The 12,590-nt window shown below is 44.4% G+C and overlaps 1 protein-coding gene across 6 annotated transcripts in view; it reads right to left on the reverse strand.

Moving 5' to 3' along the window:
- The window catches only part of SHROOM2 (shroom family member 2), a 904,672-nt gene that overhangs the window by 126,056 nt on the left and 766,026 nt on the right, over positions 1–12,590 (reverse strand). For all 6 annotated transcript variants that reach the window (XM_078657588.1, XM_078657592.1, XM_078657589.1 and 3 more), the window contains one exon: positions 8,644–9,192. In XM_078657588.1, coding sequence (XP_078513714.1) covers positions 8,644–9,192 — 549 coding nt within the window. The remainder of the gene's footprint in view (positions 1–8,643; positions 9,193–12,590) is intronic.

Below are 12,590 nucleotides of genomic sequence, written 5' to 3' on the forward strand. Positions count from 1 at the left end.
TGGTGTACATTCTCCTTGGGGGCCAAAGCGTACCTGGCACACTAGCTTTTCACAGAAACCCAACGATCGGTCTTGGTGCACCTGGGGAAAGCAGCAGTACCCACAATAAATTGTGGTCGGCCAAGTAAAAGGCGCTGCTCAAATCAGCAAAACATAAATATAGGTTACCCGTCTTAGCCCTTGTGTATTTACCAATTAAAAGTTCCAGGTTGGTGCATTGTTCAACCGTACCCATTTCCTTCCTGAAGGCAAACTGAGCCGGGTACAGAATCAAGTTTTCTTGCCCCAATTCCTCCAACCTCACCAATAATACTCTACTCATAACTTTTAGTGAGGAGTCTAGGAGTGAGATTAGGCGATAGTTTTTGGAGTCTGCTTTATCCCCTTCTTATATATAGGTATGATGGTCGATGTCACCCATGAAGGCGGGATATTATCTGTCGAAGCCGCATTAAAAACCCTGGTCAGGATAGGCCCCTTCCTCATTGACACCTGGCTTAAACCACATCACCCCAGACATTGCCACAGCGCTACCCAACAAATATAAAATCCCTCACCAGGACTGCACCAACTAGCTTGGAGGAGGAACAGCCTTCATCCACAAAGGGACATAACAGTGTACCACCACCCCCACCACCAACAACCATACCATCACCCCTACGGAACATATCAACTTCACAGACAAGACTATCATCAGAAACAACCCCGCATACTGAACCTCAGGCCCACGCTCCAGCTTCTGCAACACCATTGCAGACTTAATTGCGCCCCTAGCCTTAGACTCCAAGGACTACATCTTCCTTGGTGACCTAAATTTTCACGTCGACAACCCCAATGACAAAAACACTGCACACCTCCTTGAAAATATGAGCAGCCTCAGATTGACCCAGATCGTCCACGACCCTACAAGTACTGCTGAACACACGCTGGACCCAATTTTCACCTCCAGCACTTGTGTCAAATACATCCACGTCACAGAACTAACATGGATCGATCACTCCTTTGTCCAAGTCAGCAACTCCAGCCCCTGCACCACCACCACCAAGATAACTAACGCCCCCCACTGAAGGTGGAACAAAATCTCAGGGACCAGCTGGGCGAACACCCATCAACACCTCCAACCCTGCTACCTCCACAAACCTTGAACAGGGAGTGAAAAACTTCAACACCTGGAACACCAACTGCACAGACAGCATCGTCTCCATCAAGAGCAACACCCAGAGAGAATCCTCCAAAAAGGCCAGCTGGTACACCCACATACTCAGAAAAGCGAAACAAGACTGCACACAGTTGGGGAGAAGATGACGCACCAGCAAGAGCACCTCCGAGAGGGCAGCCTTCAATACCGCCCTCGACCTCTACCACGGCCTGCTGAGGGCAACAAAGAAGACAGCCCTTGCCACACGCATCCAAACAAGCGGCAACAACACCAAGGAACATGTCAACATCATTAAGGAATTCTCCAACCTGGCTGCCAGCGAAAACAACATTACACCCTCACAGAAGCTGAGGAAAAACCTCGCCCACTTCTTACACAAAAAAATGCAACCATATACAGAATCTTTGTACCAAAACCCACACCTACAGACTCCCTCGACAGATACACTATCACCAGAACCAAGATGAACTACACACTGACCACCTGGAACCCCCTCCCCACCCACGACACCACCTCCACCATCAAATCCCTCCACTTGGGAGCTCCCACAGACCTTTGCCCGCACCACATCTTCAACCTCAGAAACCAAAGGATCGTCCAGATACTCACCACCCTACTCAACACCTCTATCATTATCGCAACATTTCTCGACGCCTGGATACATGCCGAAGTCAGACCCCTAATCAAAAAATCCTCTTCTGACCTCAGCAATCTCCAAATCGACCAGCGATTCACCCAGCTCCCATTCCCAGTGAAGGTACTGGAAAAGATCATCAGCAATCAACTCATGACACACCTGGAGCAGAACCAGCTACTCGACACCTCCCAATCCGGCTTCCGCAGCAATCACAGCACTGAAATCGCCCTAATCGCAGCCGACACCGAACCCTCCCCGGTGGAGGAGAAACAGCAGCTTTGATCCTCCTCAACCTCTCGGCAGCCATCGACACCGTATCCCACCACACACTGATCAAAATACTCCACCACATTGGCATCCAAGGGGACATGTTCAGATGCATTACCTTCTTCCTCACCGAAAGAACCCACAGGATCCACCTCCCTCCTTTCACCTCAGAACCCAAGGAGATCACCTGCAGTGTCCCCCAGGGCTCATCCCTCAGCCCCACGGTCTTCAACGCATATATGACCCCACTGGCCAACATCATCTGATCCCACAGTCTTAACATAATTCCCTACGCAAACGACACCCAACTCATCCTCTCACTCATCAACGACCCACCACCACCAGAACCAACTTCCACAGATGCATGGCAAACATCGCCGATGGGATTAAGAACAACTGCCTACAGCTGAACACAGACAAGAAGGAAGTACTGATTTTTGGCAACAGCAGCAACACATGAAACGACTCCTGGTGGCCATCAGACCTAGGATCCGCACCCACTCCGTCCAACCACACCAGAAACCTCAGAAGCATCATCGACAAGCTCACCATGAAATCACAGATCAACGCCATCTCCTCCGCCTGCTTTCTCCCTCTGCACATGCTACGTAAGATCTTCAAGTACCTACCCCTACCGACGAGACGCAGCGTGACACAAGCCCTCATCACCAGCCAACTGGAATACGGCAATGCCCTCCACATAAGAATTGCCGCACACCTTCTACAGAGACTTCAGACCATACAGAAAGCCGCAGCCAAACTCATCCCCGGCCTTCCTTGATGAATCCGCTTCACACCCCACCTCAGGAAACTCCACTGGCTCCCTGTATAGAAGAGATGCCAATTCAAGCTGCTGACCCACGCACACAAGGCTCTACACAACCAAGGACCCACCTACATTAACCACAGACTGAACTTCCACCAACCAACGAGAAAACTATACTCCACCTCCCTTTTACTTGCCCATACTCCCCACATCTACCGAAGCATAAATGGAGGACGCTCCTTATCCCACATTACAGCAAAGACCTGGAACAGCCTCCCCACGCAACTCCGGATCATCACCTCACTTCCGGAATTCCGAATGACCCTCAAAACCTTGCTGGTCGAAAAATAAATTCTTTGGGGCCTGCAAGCGTCTGGATACCCTATCGAGTGATTAGCCGCACTTTATAAATACTGAAAGATTGATTTGAGAAAATGTTCTCCCGTGAATATCACCTAAATTATGTGTTATGTTACAGGAAAATTATACAGCCCGAGTTCACCAGAAGATTTCTTGGCTTTGCAATACAGCTTTATTCGGAAGGCTAAGCTGCTACATTATAATGTGTATGCTTCTTTAAATAACCATGTCTTCAGACATTTTCTGCAAAAGTTGAAATCCGTGGCCTGACGAATTTTTATAGGCAGAGAATTCCACATTGTGGGGGGCTAATACCGAGAAACTTCGTCCTCCAGACTTACTCTTCCGAAATTTCAGAAAAGTCAGTTTGTTCACATGGACAGATCTTAAATTGTGTGTAGGTACATATTTTTTATCTATTTGTCACAAATTTGGGTGCTAACAAATTTGTGCTTTTAAGCACCATGCCACAAATCTTAAATCGTATCCCTACTGGAACATTTAACAATGTTTCCTTGTCGTACTCCTTATGTGCATCACCAGGAGTTCATGCCTGTTTAGGAAAACCTTCCTTCATTTTCAAAATGTTATCAATAAAGAAAAAAGCTTGTTGCAGAATTCCTCTTCGATTGCTATTTTTTCTGAGGAGATAAGTTTCTCGATGAGTTTGGAGCTTTCTCTCTGTTTATTTGGTACTTCTAAGATCTTATCAGCATAGTACTTCGCTTAGTTTCTAGAAAACTAGTGCTTTATACTCCGCTAACCCATCCTAAAATTTTACCTGAGGTATGTTGTATCTTATGTTTTCCTGCTGCTCAGCTAGAATGCATGTGATGTGGAATGTTGGATGAATGGAATGTTAGAGGTTTGCGAATGTCCGTTGGGTGGGGGCTGAGCAGCAGGACAGCTGCTCCTGATGGGGTTATCGTTTCATCTTCTTATCTTAACATCTTAACTTAATAAACTAACTTGCTTAATTTACATGGAAGTACCAGCTTCTTTCTGATAACATCAAGGTACATCCTCATACTTTCTCTGTCACAGACCTTCTAGTAGCTTTAATTTAAGTTTGGCTTCCTTGAGTTCTTGTGTAAACTATGGTGCCGAATTGGCCCTGATGGACATACACTTATTTTGTAAAGGGCATGAATATTAGCTGCTACAGTTAGCCAGCTTGCGAAGTCAAATTCGGCCTTGATAGCAGACCTACTATCAATGGGTTCAGTCTGCTGAAGCATATGAAGCATATTAACCATGTCACTTTTTTTACATGCTTCCAGTACAGGTCTAATTTCTGACGGATGAGTAGAGGGCAGGTGCGGCCGCTACATTAGGGCGTTGGAGGGCCACCCTACTGCTTTCTCGCAGTGCGAGAAGCAGAAAATAAAATGGTATTCAAAAATAGCATTTTATTTTCTGCTTCTCGCACTGTGAGAAAGCAGACTGCAGGGGTATGCCTGGTTGGGGGCAAGGGGAGCATATGCCTGGTTGGGGGCAGGCGGGTGAGTGGGCAGGTCTTGGAGGAGTGGCTTGCACCACTCTGAGTGCCATGGCTGCCTGGTCGGCCCTGGGGCCGAACAAAGCAGTCATGTGCACTGGCCATTTTCTCTACATAGGCTGCATATAGCCTACATAGAGAAAATGGTGTCCCTACTGGTGCCCGACTGTGCGCAGTCCGGGACTCCGCGCCAATCACAACGCTGCCATTGCAGCATTGTGATTAGCTTACAGGAAGGGAGGGAGCTGCAGCATGCCTGTTTGCTCCTGTTTAGAAAGCAGGACCCCGGCCCAGGAGCAAAGGCGGCGCGGACAGGTCAGGTACGTTTTCTTTTTAAACCCCCGCACGACCCCCCCCCCTAAGAATCCCCCCCCCACTAGTATTGCGAGGCACGACTGTTGGTGCATATATGCGTGCCTCCTTCTGTGTTGTTCCTGAAGTCTAAAAACTGGAGCCCACCCCCTCGCGAGAGATGCCTGACTTCCAAGGCACCAAGAATGAGTGGGCTTCAGAGGCAGATTCCCTCTTCAAGCGCTTTCTTTAGTTTAGAAGCTCTCTGCACTGTCAGGTGCGCGCAGCAACACAAGAGCCCCAGGGACGCAGCACAGAACACTGTGTTTTTTTTTTACCACGGTCTGGTTTTCTGCATGGATCATCAGCGTTGTTCAGAAGGAAACTAATTACCACACAGTCGTCAACAGGAGCACAAAATATATTTGAGGCAGTGTTGAGATACAGCCATGCCATGTAAATAACGCAAAGGGAACTAAATGAACACTACTTCTTTTTTCCGCATCACATCATGTGAGCCATGTTCTCAAATTGTCACGCATGCTTTAGCTACTTTCCTCATGGGCGGCTGATTGCCGACAGCACTACTAGGTTGGGATCAAACATGCTGCAGGCTAGCGCTGGGACCTAAGGAGTTAAATTCTGTTCGAATTCAGTGGGAGAGGTGATGTTATTGACTCAGGCTAGTGCTATGCCTTTCTCAGCTTCTGCAAGGCTGACTGTCTGATGACTATGTAGGGCTCCCTGCCTGGAAACAGTATTGGATAAATTTTTGCATATTGCCATATTTATTTCTCAACATGGATCAGGCATACTGAGATGGCACACAATTTTCCCTAGATTTCGGTACCATTGAAGCCCATTAATATTAATGTTTATTAAATGGGGAGTGTTATTGCTTTATTTATTAAGTTTTATATAGTACCAACAAGATCCTGAATGATATCAGAGCGCTTTACAATAGGTTGGAAGAGAGGACAAAAATGAAATGTAACACAGCAATTGTGAAAATACAATAAACAGTAAACAGTGGTACACGTATAGAGAATACTATGCGGAAGAGACGATCCGTGACTGTTAGTTGTGCCATGGAGATAGAAACCAAGAACGACCGCCTTATGAGTGATACATTTGTTTCCACAGATGCTAAGTTAATAGAACGTACACAGGCACTCACAGATGCCATCATTTACTCTTCCATTTGCAGCCATAAAATGAAAACAGCGAGTCTACATGCATTTACCCAAATGGCCTGATTATTCTTTATTATGGCCCCACATATGTTTCTAGTACTATAGTGGTAGAAAAGTTATTCCTCCTACATAGCTTAAATCCACTTGAGTTACGCAGTTGAGAGCTACTTACAGTGACACCAAATATGTGTGACAAAGTGTTGGGGAGCTGTCTCACCCGTTCCTAGTTGGCTCAAATTGCAAGCTGACTCCCCAAAAATATTTCAAACAGTGGACTGTCTTTGCATCAGAAGAGCAGCAAGAAGACTCATTGGTAAGTCTGAAAGTGTATGTCTGCCACCAACAGACAGATGCGAAAGGCTGGCTGAATGTTCGGAGCACTCTTACAGGGTGATGATTAATGCCTACTAGGGTATCTACAAATGTCTGTGCCTTAGTTGTGGAATAAGGGATTTGTGATACACATTACTTCTTAAATTAGCGAATTGAATGTGGTCATCACAGCCTGTCATTTTGACAAGAAAACTTTGATGGAGCTCCCATAAACCCTTGCTTTCCAGGAAAAGGCAACCTTGGTGTATCATGTGATTTTCATGCATTTGAAGCTGCCATGATCCTTCCGTGACAGCCTTCACTCTGAGAAAACTGTGATGTAGGAAAAGCAGCAGCATGCATTCATGCAGACTAGTCTTGTCAAAAAAAGTGCTGCTGCTTGCCAGGGAAATAGCAAGGCAATGAACAGAACAGAGAGAGATATGCAGGACCTTGCTTCTATTTGATAGGGACATAGCAAGGCGATGAACATAGAAGAGAGACATACAAGGATGTGCTGGTGTGCTGGTGTTTGACAGGGACATAGCAAAGCAATGAACATAGAGAGAGATGTACAGGGGTGTGATGTTGCTTGACGGGGAAATAGCAAGGCAATTAACAATTGCTTTATTAACGTACCTGCTTTCTCAAGTTTGCTTGAAAATGCACTTTTTGTCCACTCTTTTTTCAAACTTTTCTCGGGGGGAACCCCCCAGAACCCTCCGTAGGTTGTTCGGGCTCGCTTGCTACGCTCGCCCACCACAATAATTATTTTTGCCTCCCCACTTTCAAATCTCACCAGCCACCACTGGTTGAGGGAGCCCTTCTCATTGGTAATACAAACTAAATCAGTGATGGGCAAACCAAGTGCATGATATTATTTAGATGTAAGCCACCTTAATATTTTGTGACCACATTAATTGCAGCATGTATCCTTTGATATGAGTAAGTTGAGTGATATGTTGTTGGCAATGTAAGGCCTTTGTTGTATCTGTAAAATGTTAACCTTTGTTGACTTTGCCCTCTGAATCTTTCCTATGACCAACATCTGTGAGTATTGTGAAGCCAGAGGACAAATACATTAGAACATTTGCTCACAGAAGTTGGCCATGTACCAGAAGCCAAACAATGGGACTTTTAAAAAAAGCTATTCTGAAAAGTAAAATGATCTACCATTTATAGAAATGTACAACACCTTCAGTTGTTTGCTTAAAATGGCAGCCATCCTCAACCCTTTCTGCTTCTTTCTCTATTAACATGGAGTAGTGAGTATCCCTCAGGGATAGCTTCCAATATTTCAGTTAAGGAATCCTCAGTTAACCAAGACTCTTTGTGCAATAACAAATTAGGCTTAAATGCTTAAGATAGTCTAACATTTCTAAACTGTGCTGCACCAGGGAACGAGTGTTCAAATAAGCCATTTTAATGTTGTGCTCAAGAAAAGTCCCATTTGTCCTATATGAGGTATGTTGCCACAGGTTTTCGGGGACTTATGTCCATTTTTTTAAGTGATATAGGCCGGGGATATTAACAAACCAAGTGCCTTCAGCGCAAAGGCCTTCTGGGAGGTAAGTTCCACTCCTACCTTATTTAGTTACTTGCAATAAGTACCGCAGCTGACTAGGTCTTATTTTGATCATAAGGGTTGACCCTCATCCCATCCTGGAATAGACAGGTTTAGCCCACTGCGTGTGGTTGCACTGGCCACTTCTTCATATATCGTTTCTGCTGGTCAGTCATTGGGTGCTCACAGCCTAGAATGCTAACTTTCACTTCTATGATGGCACTGACACCTGAAAGTGCGTATTCCATAAAGTGCAAGTGCTGACTTTGACTAGCTTTTAAGGCAGTCTTGTCACCTGTCCTTTCAACTCTCGTGATCACTCCCCAATACCCATGAAAACCACAATTCATTAAATTAGTCCAAGTAAAGAACAAGCAATGCTCACTACCTAAAATTCCAGTACAATTTAAAAAGATTCAATTTATAAAACTTCATAAACATTCATCGGTTCATCAGATTCAACAACTCATAAAAATTCATGAATACGTCACATTCAAAAATCTTAACAATTTTAACGGTAAAAGTAGATCACTTTTACTTCTCCAAGCGGAAAGCATACAAATAAGCAACAAATAACTAGAAAAGACTTTACTCACTTGTCCTCTGCAGGCTTTGGTGAAGGAACTTTGGGAAGGAACTTCCTGCGCTGCTGGGCCTCTTCTAAGAGATTATCATCTTTGGGGAATATTCCCATCATCAAGTCCATTGTCGTCCTCATCTTGACATTAGGATCCAAAATGTCTGCTAGAGATTTATCTCTGACCACAATCTCTCTAGCAAGTTCCTTAGTTTTAATGTCCTCGAGAGTCTTCTCTTTGGCCATCACATAAGTTACTGCAGAAGATGAAACACTGCTATCCTTCAAGTTGTTTCCCAACACTTCACCTGGCTCTGAGTCAATAATTCTTGGTGATCTATGAACCTCTGCTTCAGGGTCTTGTCTGGTGTAGGCGCAGAAACGAGAGTAGGACTGCTCAGAAGTGCTCAGAGTTTTAATCTGATCTTTCTCCAGGCGAGGGGGTAAGGCAGGTGGTTCAATGGCACTCAGCAGGTTGTGTCTGCTTTCCTTTTCTGCATTGCTCTCTGAATGGACAATTTTAATGGGAACCTTCTTCACCGACACGTTGTTAATCACTCTTTCTAGCCTGCAAATAAGAATACAAATAAAGCTGAGCAAAAAAAGTATGTCACTATACATATTTTAACAGAAGAATACATATAACGCAACTGATACAGCTCGATTGCATCTGGATACATCAATCAGCATGGCAAGGTCTAAACAAACTGCATTAGCTTCCAGTCGCCAAAAGGATTACATTCAAATCCCTATGCCTAGTTTATGTAGCATTGTAAAAGGTAGGTCCAGATTACATTAAAAAAACTATTTGTTTGGTATACTCCAAAAAGAAATCGTCGATCTTCTGCTGATAAGCTCCTTGTGGTCCCTAGGTCCTAGGATGCTTGTTTCTGGTCCAGGGAGGACCTGGCTCGGCAGTTCGGGCTGGACTGTTCCCATGAGGCACAGGGGCAAGATGGATTTGCATATGGTAAGGTCTAAACTGGGGTGGCATGGTGAGCAACAGAATTATGGCTTTAACCTAGATCTCTTGACTGGGGGTGAATGTTTTGATTTGTTCTGCATTCCATTCATAATTGTGTCTCTTCTGCGTCAGTTCCGTCGTGGGCATTGACGGGCCGGGACTTTGTTAATATACACATATATTTATATCTATCAAAGCCAATCTACTACTCCCAGAACAGAAGGGGCCAACACATGCTCGGTGAAGGTAAAGAGACTTTTTTGCCAGTTCCATCAGCGCACAGCATGAATAATTACAGCAGTGAAACGCTGGGCAGACGCGTTTCAGGCAGTCGCCTTTCATCAGTGCCGGTTTCACTTCCGCGCTGAAATCACACCTTATCTTATCTTATCTTAAGTGAGATTTATAGAGCGCACTGACACTATAAGTTTCCTGGCGCTAGAGTACAGAGTGCGTGGAGTGTGAGAAGGCAGGCTAACCGGTTTGGGTGAAGAGACGGGTTTTAAGGAACTTCCTAAAATTAAGTAGAGAGCAGCTAGACTTAATGGACAGGGGAAGAGGATTCCATAGTTTGGGGGCCAGGTGGGCAAATCTGCGGCCACCAAACGTATTTGTTTTGATTTTGGGGGCGACCAGCAGGTGGAGGTGAGCCGACCGGAGGTTGCGCGCTGGTCGGTGCTGCTTAATCAGTGTTTTGAGGAAAACAAGGCTGGTACAGTGAAAAGACTGGAAAGTCAGGCAGCCAATCTTGAAGGCCGCCCTTTGTTCGACTGGCAGCCAATGCAATTTGCGCAGCAGGGGTTTCGCAGACTGCCACTTTGGCGTTTTGTGGATAAGTCTGACCGCCTGGTTCTGCACGGTTTGAAGACGGCGGAGCAATGATTGTGGGAGTCCATGGACCTGGGAGCCAGATTAAATACATGGCAGACCACTCCCATCGGAGTCAGTTGTAACGCCCATTCCCCTTCGCCCATTCCCCTGGGTTGCAGAAGGCGCAGGTCCCAGTCCCTGTCCCCTATATATATATCCTATCTGGCTCTGAAAATTTAGTCATTAGAATGATACCCTTCAGATCGCTTTTAACCCCTTACTTGTTTGATATTTTTTCCACTGTAAATTTAATAAAGATTAGCGGACCGGAAAAACCTAAAAGACACTGTATCAGCATGCAGAGACAGCAGGGGCCAACTGCCATGTGCTTCAAATACACAGACCTTTCCTTGTATGAACAGATCAGAGACCGGATTACATTCGGACTATAACTATAGGTTAAACCATGGGTCGCAAAGTACAACACAATATTGCTTACTGGAACCTGCAAAATCAACTTATTTGGAAAACATCGCCATAAGACGACAACATGTTAAACTTTATCTACTTTATTCCTGGAACCATGTTACTTTCTCCAGTTTGCCTGCATTTTTTGTAGAGTTAGAAAATCACTTTAGTAGGGAGCTTGAAGCAGTTAGCTGCTGTGGTACTAGCATGTATGATGAGCACTGGTGGACATTAAAGCTCTTTCATAGAATCATGTCTCACAATGACCCCATCAGGACCATTCAAGTAGCGTAGTACATACGCTTCATGCATTCATACTTGCTCTTTTATAAATGTTGAAAGTAAATAACAGGAAACTATAAAACAAACAAAGGTACTAAACAATATTGGCACTTCAAATAAAGGTCAATGCACACGGCAAGGGCAATAGTAACAGTACACGTAAAATTGACAAACAACGCGAAGGATTTTACAAACAAACAATCTAGAATCAACACGGTTTAAGTAGGTCATGACAAGTTTACTCATATTTGATGAAGTATAAATGCTGAACACCTCAGAAGCAAAGCAACAAGATGGGTCATGTCTTCTCCTAGGGCCTAACTCTGTTGATTGTCGAGTTTGTAAAACATCTACATTATGATTATAGACTTATGGGCAAAGCACTCTCTAAAACGTGCACGCCCGGCCCCTTTACAAAGGGCCTACTGTGGAAAGTGCCAACAGCAGGAAAGAAGTCAAGCTCAACGAGCTTGGAACTCTAAAGCAAAGCAAAAACGTCAACCAGGAAAAGAAGAAACAAACAAGGCACGGACAGCTGGTAAGAGTCATCACCCATCATGAAAAGGTTAACAACTGTAGAATGAAGACCAAACTTCAACAATGAGAACAGTAGGTGAGAACGATTGGTGTGATGAAAATCGCTAGGTATGAGGGTAGGGGACATATCACTGGTATGACCCTAGTTTTCAAACCCAATTACTTGCAGGTCTCAGGCCGACTTAAGAACCCTGGCAATGTGTGATCCCCATTTTCTAAACACTACGTTGAGAGAATATAGGCGCCTTTCAGGATACATTTAAGTGCTTTTTGGGGTTTCACCTTTACAGTCTGAACCCAAAAGAGATGAAAGAGATGTTACAATAATAACATTTGCTATATATCTGTGTTATATTGCTGGTTACTGCAAACCAGTCATATAAAATGTGAATGAAACCTCCAACAATAAACATAATCTTTGCTTGAACAACCAGCTCCAGTTAAGGGGGCAGCTGATGATCTTAGGGCACGCAATCAGTGACTTCATCGTTGGGGACTGCAAACCGGGTTTCAATTAAGTGAGTGCCTTCTGGGATACATGCACCGTGTCATAAAGACGTCACCTAAACATTAATATATTTAATCATGTCCTCAAAGCAGTTATGCACAATCAACAAATCCCTGTTAGAGTAGTGGCAGACTAGGATCGCTGAGAAAAAAGCTGCATGGGGAAGATTAGGGTAGTCAAATACTCAGTGGATTGTCAAATGGACACATCAGACATAAATGCAGGACTAAGTCTAAGCAAACTCACACAACATGTAAAAGTAAAAACGCTACTGAATAATTATAAAGATGTACAAAAATTTATTTGGAGCCTCCCAACTGGGTTACAGTCTAAAATATAAACAATATGTAAAATATAAAATAACCATCTAAGATGGTGACAATATTAAAATTATACA

This window comes from Lissotriton helveticus, chromosome 8, assembly GCF_964261635.1.
Source record: "Lissotriton helveticus chromosome 8, aLisHel1.1, whole genome shotgun sequence".
Classification (NCBI taxonomy): domain Eukaryota; kingdom Metazoa; phylum Chordata; class Amphibia; order Caudata; family Salamandridae; genus Lissotriton; species Lissotriton helveticus.